The 12,955-nt window shown below is 41.2% G+C and overlaps 1 protein-coding gene across 1 annotated transcript; it reads left to right on the top strand.

The window, feature by feature from the left end:
• The first annotated feature begins 220 nt into the window (after positions 1-220).
• Positions 221-2,644, top strand: LOC147613065 (pentatricopeptide repeat-containing protein At5g27110-like). The gene has a single exon (XM_086782747.1). The coding sequence runs from the start codon at positions 221-223 to the stop codon at positions 2,642-2,644; it is 2,424 nt and encodes an 807-aa protein (XP_086638873.1).
• Positions 2,645-12,955: the final 10,311 nt, after the last annotated feature.

Genomic DNA, 12,955 nt, shown 5'->3' on the forward strand with positions numbered 1-12,955 from the left:
CACCAACTTAAGGGCCTTACACGCACAAACACAACAAAGGGCCTTACACACACGCGCACGCGCACGCGCACGCGCGCACACACACACAAACACAACACACCGAGAAGCTGAGCGAGCAGACTAACTGTTCACCAACTTAAGGGCCTTACACACACACACAACACACCGAGAAGCTGATTCTAGGGAGCGAGCAGACTAACTGTTCACAAATTCAACATGGATGGGCAGCAACAACCCGCGTGCGTCCTGCAGAACACCCCCGTCAAGATGGGCGCCGCCCAAAAACCTCTCCAGCGTTCATCTCGGAGCTTTGAGAAAGGGAGACTTATCCCAAATACAAGCTGTCTTGGAGCTTCTGCAGGCTGATCCTGGCAACATTCACATCCTAACCTCTCTCCTGCAGCGCTCTGGTAAGTGCATATCCCTCCCCCATGCTAGAAATTTGCATGAACATGCCAAATCCCATGGCCATGATCTTACCACTTCTGTGGGCAACCTCCTCATTGACATGTATGCACATCTCGCATGCATCAAGGATGCACAGTCTGCCTTTGACAGAATACAAAACCCTAACACTCTCTCATGGAAGATCCTCATTAAAGCTTATGTGCACAATGGCAGATTGGAAGATGCCGTTAGGGTATTCCACAGAATGCCCATGCCTGATGTTGTCTCTTGGACGGCCATTATAACTTCCTTATCCCATGGTGGGAGGGCGAAGGAAGCCCTTGATTTTTTCTATAAAATGCATCTTGAAGGCTTCAAGCCAAATAGGGTTACCCTTATAAGTGCTCTTGATGCATGCACCAGCATGTTAGCCTTTGAAGAGGGGCTTGTAGTTCACGCTTCCATTATCAATGATGGATATGAGCAAGATGTAAAGGTAGGTTCTTCTCTCATCAGTTTTTATGGCAAGTGCGGGAGTATGAGCAATGCAAATAGGGTTTTTAGCACACTAATCTCTCCAGATATTGTCGTATGGAATGCATTGATTGGGGCACTAACTAACAATGGGCACGCGAGGGAAGGTCTAAACACCTTTCATCAGATGCAGCTTGAAGGGTTTTTACCGAATAAGGTCACTTTTATTTGCACTCTTGATGCATGTGCCACCCTTGGAATCCTAGAAGTAGGGCTTCAGGTCCATGTAGCGATTTCTGCATCTGGATATGAGCAAGAGGTGACCATGGGAAATACGCTTATCAACATGTATGGTAAATGTAAGAGTCTTTGCAATGTGAAAACTGTGTTTGGCAGAATGCCTCGTTGCGACATTGTATCTTGGAATGCCATGATTAGATCTTTGGCTCAGAATGGGCACGACAAAGAGGCACTGGGTATGTTCTTCCACATGCAGTCCAAAAATATGAAGCCCGACAAGGTCACTTATATAAGTGCCCTTGATGCATGCATCAGCATGGCATCATTGCAAGAGGGGCGGGTCGTTCACAATGGGATTATTGATGCAGGATTAGAGCAAGATGTTGCCATAGGGGCTGCACTTATCAATATGTATGGCAGTTGTGGGAATCTCTGTGACATAAGAAGGATATGTCATAGAATGATGAAGCGGGATGTTGTCTTTTGGACCATAGTGATAGCAGCATTTGTTCAAAATAGGAAGTGCAAAGAGGCTTTAGATATCTTTCAGGATATGCAGCTTGATGGAGTTAAGCCTGACAAGATCGCTTTCATATGTGCTCTTGATGCATGTGCCACCATGGCTGGGCTTGAAGATGGGCAGGGATTCCATGCTGGGATTGTCATGAGAGGATATGAACAAGATGTGGAAGTGGGAACTAACCTTGTCATCATGTATGGCAAGTGTGGCCATTCACTCGATGCAAGAAATGTGTTTAGCACCTTGCTGCATCGAGATGCTCATTCTTGGTCTTCTTTAATTTCAGCATTTGCCAAGAATGGCCAGGGTAAGGGGGCTATAGCTCTCTACCATCAGATGTGGTTTGAAGGTCATACCCCTGATGATATTATCTTTGCCTGTGTCCTGGATGTGTGTGCTGATTTGGCAACCCTTGAAGAGGGGCAGAAAATCCATTCTTCTGTAATTGATGCAGGGTATGAGAAAGATGCAGTGGTAAATAATGCCCTTATAACTCTTTATGGTAAGTGTGGCAGTTCAGATGATGCAAGAAAGCTGTTTAGTGGCATGTGTCATCAGGATGTTGTTGTGTGGACAACCATGATTGCAGCTCTTACACAAAATGGGCATGACAATGAGGCATTGGATCTTTTTTATCGGATGCAGGGTGAAGGCATTAAGCCAGATGCAATTTCAGTGGTTTGTGCTCTTACTGCATGCAGCCATACCGGACGAATTGACGATGGCAAGCATTTGTTTGTCACCATCCCCAGATACTATGGCATAGAACTCACCGAAGATCATTGTATGTGCATGGTCGATCTTCTTGGTCGGGCAGGACGCTTAGATGAGGCAGAGCACTTGATCGAAAGCATGCCAACCGAAAAAGCTGTAATGGCATGGATGTGCTTGCTTGGTGCCTGCAGACTCCATCATGATGTAAAAAGAGCCATTCATGCTTCTGATTACTGTTTCCAACTGGATCCTAATAATGCAGCACCCTATGTAATTTTGTCCAATTTATTTACTTCCATGGGCATTTAGGAAAAGGCTACCAATCATGTGAAGTACATGATTGGTATATCTTTATGCTGTATTAGTGGACATGCAAGTTTCACATTGTGAAGTTTTCGTCCAAGTTGCAGCCAGTTGATATTGTATTAATTCTTTCTATCTTTAGTGGTGCATATGCCCTATCAACTACCTTTTTGTTGTAATAATTCTTTCTATTTGTTATAATCCCTTAGTGGTAGGCTTCATTATGGCTGAGTCTACCCTGCATCTCTGGAGCTTTGACAGAAACTCAGTACACAGACCTTCGTATGAATGTATGCTCTTATGCGTGTGTGTGCGTGGGGTGTGTGTGTTTTGGAGCATATATTCATACCAAGTTCTACACCCACTATTGGGCACTGATGACGTTAGTGGGGATGTCGTAGTATCTAGTCCATACTATGCATGATGGGAGTTGATGGTTTATTGTCTTGTGGATGACTACCATGAGGTTATAAATTGCACTTTCTTATAAGGTGAATTTGGGCATGTTCGTGGATTCATCTAGGTATATACCAATCATGTGAAGCAAGAACTTCCAATCGTGTGAAGCAAGAACTTATATCTTCATTGATATGTTAACCAAATTTTGGTTAACATGTTGTAAATACTTCATGTATATGTCTTTTTGAGTCCATGAGTTCTAAGGCCACACATCTGTAAGTCCATGACCAAAGCAGAGGAGGGAGGTAAGTTCCTTATAACATGTCGTACTCATTGCTTGCCTAGACCAGTGTGGGTAGTAACTTTTTTGGTGTAATTATTGAGGACAAAATTTGTTGCCTTCTCTGCTTGGCAGATTTTGGATTGACACATGCATTTGTGTACAAGCCTAAGGCCATGTAAAAGGGTACTTAAAGTGGATATGGGATGAGTACAAGGTCAATCACTAGATGTTGAGTAGGCCAGGACACAAGTCACACAAGTGAATTTAAGCATGTTCGTGGATTCATCTAGGTATATATATATATATATATATATAGGACATAGGTCACACAAGACATTACACGATGAGCTTGCCTTTGTATATTGGATGCACTTTTTCTAGCAATGAATCTTTGGGATTTAATAGTTTGAGTCTTTCAGTGTTTGGGTTCTTTCTTTCATTGTTAATTTCCATTTTTATTGATCATTCTTGAGTGAAATCAAGATAGTATATCCTTGTGAGATTATGAGTGTTTTGCATTTTTATTGATCATTCTTGAGTGAAATCAAGATAGTATATAATATCCTTGTGAGATTATGAGTGTTTTGCATTTTTGTTCACTCATAATCTCACAATGGAATAATTACATACTAACTAGATTTCACTGTCAACACACGCTAAATAATATGTACAATCTTGTAATGGAATAAATGAATACTAACTAGATCTCACTAACTAGATTTCACTCACGACACACGCTAAATAATATGTACAATGGAAATTGAATTTTCAATTGAAAGGAAGATGCCCACCTCCCCTCCCCAAAAATGAACCCAAAATGCAAAGCCAAGCTTAATGTGTGATGTCTCTAGTGTGACTCCCATGCATGTGTACTATGTCCTAGCCTACTTTGTAGCTACTCATGGTCATCATCCTTATCCCTTGTCCAATTTAAGCACGTTAAGCACCATTTCATATAGCCTTAAACCTACATACCAATGTGTGCGTGAATCCAAAATCTCACCAATGTGGCAAATTCCCTTGTAAAATGCATGCTTTGCTCCAGAACCATGCTTAATGAGTACCAAAAGAAAACCTAACATTTGGCAAACACGAGGGATAGCTAGTAAACTTTACACCTTTGGCTATCCACTATGTTGCATGGTCAAAAGATTGATGAAACAAGTTGTGTTGGTGATCTCCGGTTGGCCCTCTCCTTGGGGGGGTGACCCTCACACTTTGCAAATCTTGTAGTACTAACCCTCCCTCACAATATATATATGGCATTGACTATGAGGAGACATTCAGCTCGGTTGCAAGAATGGCACCATGAAAGAAAGAGAAACCACAGGTTGTAGGCAAAAGCACAAACTGTAGAAGGCTCCAGGCAGTTGAATATTGTTGAAAATGAGCACGAGGGAAGCCCATAGGTGCTTACAAGCTTAAGAGATTGTTGCAATAGCCAATGACCTCCAGCAAATATGCAAGAATGAGATGGGAATGATGAGAAGGGTGTGATCCCTTATATATATTCCATATGAGCTAGTCGGCCAGTTGTAGAGTAGGCCGACAACAGTCGTGAAGCATAAATATGCTATAAAAAGCCTAAAAAAGACTCATAAAATGGTAGAAAAATCATAAATGATCTCTGCAATGCAGGGCCTCATAGAAATGACCAGTACAAGCATGCTAGGGTACATGTAGACTATCTGGAGATGATGTATTTTCCAACACCTCCTCTCAACCTAGAGGAGCAGTCCAAGACCAGCACGCTGAAGTACAATCTCCAAAGTAGCTCTCGGAAGTGGTTTGGTGGTGAAGAGATCACCTTCCTTTCTAAGCATATCCTTGAGCTATAAGGCGGGCTTTGTACTTGTCCAAAGTACCATCTGCATGAAACTTGACTTTGAAAATCCATTTCACACCAATCACACGACGATGTAGAGGCCGTGGCACCAAAGACAAAGTGTGATTCCTCTCAATAGAGGACATCTCTGCTTCCATGGCTTTGACGCCACTTGTGGCTATAAAAGAGCCTCCTCTGGACTCTCAAGCTCATCGATCTCATGGAGAGAACTCATGAGAGCATAATTCACTATGTGATGAGATGTGGAAGCCCAAGATGAGACGGCGAGATCTAGGGATGGTAGTAGAGATCTATTATGGAGCTGTGCATCAATGAGACCAGAATCTCTAAAGAGTTGTTGAACCCACCGAGGTAGGCCAACCTTCCTCTCAAATCGTGAAGAAGAAGAAGAAGAAGATCCAGCTGTACAGTAGAGGACTCATTTGATGCTGATGGGAGAGGTGATGAAGTAAGCACTAGTGGGGGTAATCTTGGAGTCAAAGCAGGACTTGTAGAGGGACTGGGAGCTGCAAAAGCTTGTGCAACAAGAACTGTAAAGTAGCACCTAGCACACCGGAGTTGTAGCAAGAGGAGGAGGAGGAGGAGGAGGAGCTGGACGTGGAAGAGGTCTAGAGAGGCATCAAGTGGAGAGGAGTTCTCATCAAATTGAGCATTATGGGAAATGATGATGTTATCAACCTCCAGATCCCAAAAGCGGTACCCTTTGGATCTCAGATTGTAGCCTATGAAGATCATCCTCTTTGACTTGGGTGCAAGTATAGTCCTCTTCTGATCTGGGACATGCACATAAGCGACACAACCGAAAACATGTAGGTGAGATACAGAAGGCTTGTGTCCTATAAAAGCCTCCTTCGGAGTCATCCCCTCAACCTCTTTTGTGAGAGAGCGGTTAATGAGTAAAGTAAGGTAGCCACAGCTTCACCCCAGAAAGCATGAGGGAGACCTGCATGATGTAACAAAGCACGAGCCATCTCTTTTAGAGTCCGGTTCTTCCATTTCACGACTCCATTTTGCTAAGGAGTGTGTAAGGGGAACTGTGGTCTGTCGGTAAATGCCTTTCAATGCAAGGAAGTCATCAAACGGTACAAACTTGCCACCATTATCAATCCGGAGGAATGAAAATGTACCCCCATACTAATTTTGCACCATTGCGATCCAAGTCCTGAAACTCGCAAAAGCATCTGGCTTGTGAGCCAAAACACCTACCTAGACTTTGCGAGTGAAAACATCCACAAGAAGAAGAAAATATCGAGCCCCTCCAAGAGACTCAACCTCCATGGGTCTAGCAAGATCTACATGTATAAGCTCTAGTCTTCGGGTTGCTCGATGAGTGGCCTCCTCTGGAAATGCATCTCGATGATGCTTGCCCATCATGGAGGATGAGAAAATGTTTGAAAGAGACCTGAACTAAGGTAGTCCGCTAACAACCTATAGAGAATGGAACTTCTGTAAGGCAGAAATGGATACATGACCGAAGCGTGAATGCCATAGAGAAGTATCTACCTCCTCAGAAACCAAAGCAATCAAAGGGGAGAAAGCTGATGAATATGGGAGTCCATGTGCAAGTGAGCTGGGAAGTAAAGTTGGTGATCTTGTACATACCCTTAGCATGGACTCCATTGGCAACAACCGAGAGAGTCTTCTTGTCGATCACTTCAATGACCTCATCATCAAAGTACACACCATGTCCCTTTTGAGAAGCTTTGTACACTGAAAATAGATTTTTGGAAATCTGCGGAACATATAAAACATCATGTAAGGTGGCAGAGGAACCCAAAGAAACATTACCAACACTGGTGTGACAAGAAGCGAGGAGTTGTCGCCGATGCGAACTGAAGAAGAGAGAGTATGGTAATCCTCCAAGATATGGGCTTGATTGGTCATGTGGGCAGAAGCACCACTATCACCAACCCATTCCACCACTTCAAATGTGTCACTGACCTCTTTTGAAGAAATCTCTATGATCACGAGGAGTGAATCCTGTGAAGAAGTGGATGAATTTGTGACTGCCATGTATGCTACTTTGACAGATCCCTTCTCTGAAACTTTGTCCTTGCCCTTGTCTTTGGTGTTGTCCTTGTCTGATGCTTTGGAAGTATCCTGAGCTTTATACTTGGCTTTGGCTGCTCGAGAGCTACGCGATGAGCAAAGCAGCAAAAGCCTCAGTTTGACATGTCTTGCCACAGTAATCACATTCATTGTTTTTGTCCTTGGACTCCTTTGAATCCTATTTACCCTTGCCTATGCCTTTCTTTTTGTTGTTGTTGTTGGAGTTTTTTTTTAAGCCTTTGCCTTTGCCCTTGTCAAAGGCAACAAAAGCAAACTCCTTTGAATCCTATTTACCCTTTCCTTTGCCTTTGATTTTGTTTTTGTTGTTGTTGTTGTTGTTGGAGTTTCCTTTTTCACCTTTGCATTTTCCCTTGTCAAAGGCAACAAAAGTAGACTCTGACTTGCCTTTTCTGCGAAGCATGCACTTGTCGTGGAGATAACTTGCGACTTCCTCAAAAGGGGGGAGAGGATCGCGAAAGTAAATATGATCCTTAAAAGAATCAAAGGAAGTAGGCAATTTTCCAAGAAGCTTATGGGGATAAGATTGTTGATTGTGCTCCTGTACTCCTAAAGCTGCAGCTTGATGTGGGTGAAATCCTATCCGAGTCATTGATTGTAATCTTCTCCAAATCTGATTCCAGTTTTGTAATCTTCACTATCAAAACTCTCCCATACCTCCTCTGGATCTCCAACCACATTTGTTGAGCATTACTCCGAGTAGAGATAAATTGTGTCCGTATAGACGAAGTCATGCAGCAGGGATGATGATAAGACATGCCCGAGCATCCAATATGCTTCTCAGGTCCACCAAGTTAGTCGTGGAGATAGACATCCACACATCGGCTCCTAGCAATAACTAGTGTAGAAAGACCAAGTATGATAATTGGTTGCTGTAAGATTCATGGAGTCACTAACTTGGGGAGGATTGTAGGATGGTATATGGGTTGGGGTGGGAGCATGAGCTGGATGAGAGAAACTCAAAGAAGAAAATTTGGGAAGAGGAACCACCTGTGGTGGGGGATCCAGGCTATGAAGGTGCTGGAGTATCAACTGGAGAAGGAGAAGCAATAGAGAAATCTCATGAAGCCATGTTCTCTGACAAGAAACCTTCTCTGAAGCAAGAGGGCTGTAAAAAAATAGCAAATAGCCTTCTCTCAAGTTGTGAACACCAAGAGGAGAGAAAGAAGAAAGGGAGGGAGGGTGGGAAATAGAAAGAGAGAAAGCAAATCTCTCAGGAACCCTATCGTCAGCACCTAGAAGAGGCCTTCAGCCTCCAACAGCAAAAACACAACAGTCCCAAGCTATAGATGCTGAAAATATAGCACTTTTGAGGAAGCCTCTGCTCCAAGAAGAAAAACGTAGCACTTTCTTTCCTACTTGTAGGTCAACGTTTGGGCTTTGATACCATGAAAAAAAGAGAAATCATAGGTCGTAGGCAAAAGCACAAATTGTAGAAGGCTGTAGATAGTTGATTATTGCTGAAAATGAGCATGAGGGAAGCCCGTAGATGCTTACAAGCTTAAAAGACTGTTGCAATAGCCAATAACCTCCAAGAAATATGCAAGAATGATATGGGAAATGATGAGAAGGGTGTGATCCCTTATATATGTCCCATATGAGCTAGTTGGCTAGCTGTAGCAAGCCGACAACAGTCGTGAAGCATAAATATACAATAAAAAGCCTAAAAAAGACTCATAAAATGGTAGAAAATTCCTAAATGATGTCTACAATGCAAGGCCTCACAGAAGGGACCAGTACAAGCATGCTAAGATAGGAACTTGTATTATGCATGGTGCAGTTAATCAAAATGGATCCATAAAAATACGTGTGGATCATGCATGACAAGATGGATCAAAAGAAGACAGCCCTTCCTAGATTACAAACGAGTCTAAAGGATACTAGACGAGCATGGAAATTATAGGTGTCATTAATTGGAATGATGACTCACGGGCATGGGGAGGGTCACATGGGAACTTTCTCCTTCATGGGGTTTATGTCCATCCAATCCCAATCTCACAATTGACTCCCTTGCATTTTGCTTACATAACTTCGAGAGGATGGACATGCATGGTCTTGGAGATCTAGGTACTATTGGGGTTCAAAGGAGTAATGTTTCACTTCTTAGTTCATTGAACTTTAGAATACCATTACAGTTGTGATGGTAAAGAGCCTATCACCAAGGGGGAATCATGTCTTGAGCCTACACAAATGGCCTTAGTTCTTAGATCCTCATATGGACATTCATTTACCTCACATACAGCCCAAGAGGGGTTTTCATCCATGGAAGCTACCCCTTCAAATGGAGATGGTATTGTTGTCTCTCGTTTTTGCAAATTGCCAGAGAACTTGCTACTACAACTAGATAACTGTGCTTCAGAGAACAAAATCAGTACTTGTTTACATACCTTTCTCTCTTGGTTTGCAAGGGGTGTTTTCAAATCAATACATTTGGGATTCTTAATGGTGGGGCACACACATGAGGATATAGATGCAATGTTTAGCAGGTTTTTGGAGAGATTGAGAACTAGCAACGCATTCACTTTGCCGCACTTGATGGATACATTCAAAAATTGTTCATCATCGTCTCCAGCACCGTTTTTGCTCACACAAGTTCTAGACTTCAAGAGTTACGTTGATGGCTACCTATGTGATGGGCAAGATTTGCTTGTTGTGAGGCACTCAAGGCCACTCCAATTTCATTTTTTATGCGAGATACCACACCAATCATGCAATATAAAGTGCATCCAAAATCACCTGATTGGATGCCTAGATAAGAAGGACCACACACAAGTCATAGTATGAATAAATGCATGTATAAAGTTTTGGGAGAAGGCACACAATGGTGCAAATGATGCATTGTAGCATGTGATAGATTATTGGAAAAACTTAATTCAAGAACTTGGGAAGCCAATTGTGCCAGAGGATTGCACATAGATTTTTGGCCAACGACACAAGGAACCCATCATGCAATTGATATGGATGCGGTTGAGAAATTCTTGGGTTATGAGGAATGGAATGACCATTATTGTGGACCTCATAGGAAAAAACCAAGGGAGAGTTGAGCTAAGACAAAACACTCCCCTATGAGTGTTCATATTAATTAATTCCCTTAGGCCTAAGTTTTAATGTGGTGACACTCGGGATGAGACATGAAGGGTCACTATATATCATGGGACACCCTTTCACAGAGAATCATGCATTTTGATCATTCTTAGACGTGATTAAGTGAGGGATATGCATTCATGCCTTAGCCTTGAGTGATTACATGAGAACAATATATGAGAATCATATGTTTTGATCATTCTTGGATGTGATTGAGGGATATGCATTCATGCCTTATCCTTGCACGATTACAAGAAAAACATATGGAGGTTATGGGACATGAGAATCATGTGTTTTGATCATTCTTGGACGTGATTAAGTGATGGATATGCATTCATGCTTTAGCCTTGATTGATTATAGGAGAATAATATATTTCTATGGTGAAGGATATGCATTCATGCTTTAGCCTTAAGTGATTACGTGAGAACAATATATTTCTATGGTGATTTCAATACAAAAGACATGGAAGATTGAAAGATTTCTATCAAGATTCAAGGATTTCTATTAAGATTCAAGTGCCAATGTTAAGAATCATCAAGAATGACCTTGTGGTGAAATCTATGCTTTTCAATGATTTATCATGAGAACAAGTAATCCAAACATAAATAAATGACATGTCAAGACTTCATTCTTTTATGAAGTAAATCCATGGTGGGAGGGTAAATAATGAATAAGATGGCTATGTTCTTGTTGTTAATAGTGGTTTATTCTTTGATTCTATACATCATTAAAATGTTATCTTGATTAGTTATTGATTGTAAGATATATTTTCTTGAAACATTTCTTAATTAAGTGTTACTCATACCAGTTGTGTGGGTTGATTATGCAATTCATTACTTCTTATAAAAAAGCCCCTAGTGTCACAATCCAAGCAACCATAAAGTAAATGGGATACGATTAGAATCTATTTACAAGGACTTCAAATATGATGAATCACATGTGCAAGGCATTGGGCCCACATTTAGGTAAATTATGGGTTATTCACATTCATCCAGTTTCTAGAAAACTTCAGATGTGAACCTTTAAAGAGATGTTCTCAACTTCCAAATTCATTTACTTTGGCTATAAATTTGTGTTCACACTTTCCAACAATGGGAAACCACTCCAAAGATTAAAGGTGGTGTAGCACTTCTTAATATTTCAAAGAAGTTACTAGATCTATTTGGAGAAGAGGTTCCCCTTCCTCCCAAATGAATTCTTGTTTGTGGGGGGCCTCCATGGAATATCCTTACTACTTGATGTCTCAACTGAGTCATGTCTCCTCAAACAGTACACACTCAAACTAGTATGGGTTTTTAGATGATTGGATAGTCCTGAAACTGAACTGATGATGAGAGAATTATTGCTAATTGGATGCACTATTTTCTGGGGAGGAGATGTCACCACAACCACTCTCCCTGACCTCAAGTGCATGTAATTGTGTAGCAGGCAAAGACTCACACTATAAACCAAGGCCAAATGTCAAGAAGGGGGCCTTTATCTTGGTGCGACCATTTGATATTGTCACATATCCCATTTGGCTTGGTGTTACCAAATCAAACACTGATATGGATATAATATTGAGAACCTTGTGTAAATAAAAAGGGAATGAGTGAAAAAGAGGCCTATGCTGATTGTTGGAAGAAGTTTTGGGTGGAAACAAGTCAGATCCAGATGTATGGCTATCAGTTGACTCAATTCTATGGTCGTGGGTCTCAAAAGCACAAAATCCACACAAAAATATAAAGATGCCACCTCTTACCTTTGAAAGAGAACGAGAAGGTTTAGCGGCAATAAGTGATGATAGCAACGATGTGATAAGTGATGACAACCATGAAAATTTGATGGTATGCTTTTTGTAATTGCAAACGCACATCTCATGTTATCTTTCTATGTAAGTTGCAATTTTTAAAATGTATTCTCAGGTATAAAGAATTGTTTGATTAATGTCATTTATTCTTGCAAGACAAATGCGGAACCCAATGATATGGCTTCACAGCCATATCAACATTATGGAGAATCGCATGATCAACATCCATTAAACGACGTTTATTAACACCACCTTTTTCTATGACTTATCAACCTCTCTTTAGCAAAATATGGCTTCAAGGCTATATCAACATTGCAGATAATAGTTTGATTCACATCCTTTAAATGGCATTTATTATCACTGACCATTTCTATAATTTATTAACCTCGCTTGCAAGATATGGCTCTACGGCCATATCTTGAGAGCCCAAAATTCATATGACTCGTCAATTTCAGAATTCCCAAAGTACGGGATTTTTTCCATTTTATCTAATATTGAGTTTTTGACATCACCATCACCAACTTTGTTGGCGTGCTTGATTGGTCTTTATCCTTCTAATTATTGTTGTGGGTAAGTTGGCATTATGGTTCTTGTGGTGGGTGTTATGGGAATGTGGTGATCACTCTGAGGCATGACTTTACATTTGATGCCAGACTAATTTTTGGTATTTGTATGTGATGCTAGGCTAATGTTGGGCATTTATATTTGATGCTAGACTAATTTTAGGTATTTGTATTTGATGCTAGGCTAATGTGTGTCATTTATATTTGATGCTAGGCTAATGTTGTGAATTTCTATTTGATGTTTGCCCATTCTATTTTATGTTCGGCATTCAAAAATAATGTTAG

The sequence above is a fragment of the Cibotium barometz genome, chromosome 44 (genome assembly GCF_041138505.1).
Source record: "Cibotium barometz isolate CiBa-2024 chromosome 44, ASM4113850v1, whole genome shotgun sequence".
Taxonomy (NCBI): Eukaryota; Viridiplantae; Streptophyta; class Polypodiopsida; order Cyatheales; family Cibotiaceae; genus Cibotium; species Cibotium barometz.

Excerpts from the sequence above, each read along its gene's own strand:
- LOC147613065 (XM_086782747.1), top strand. The coding sequence starts at position 221 with ATGGGCAGCAACAACCCGCGTGCGTCCTGCAGAACACCCCCGTCAAGA.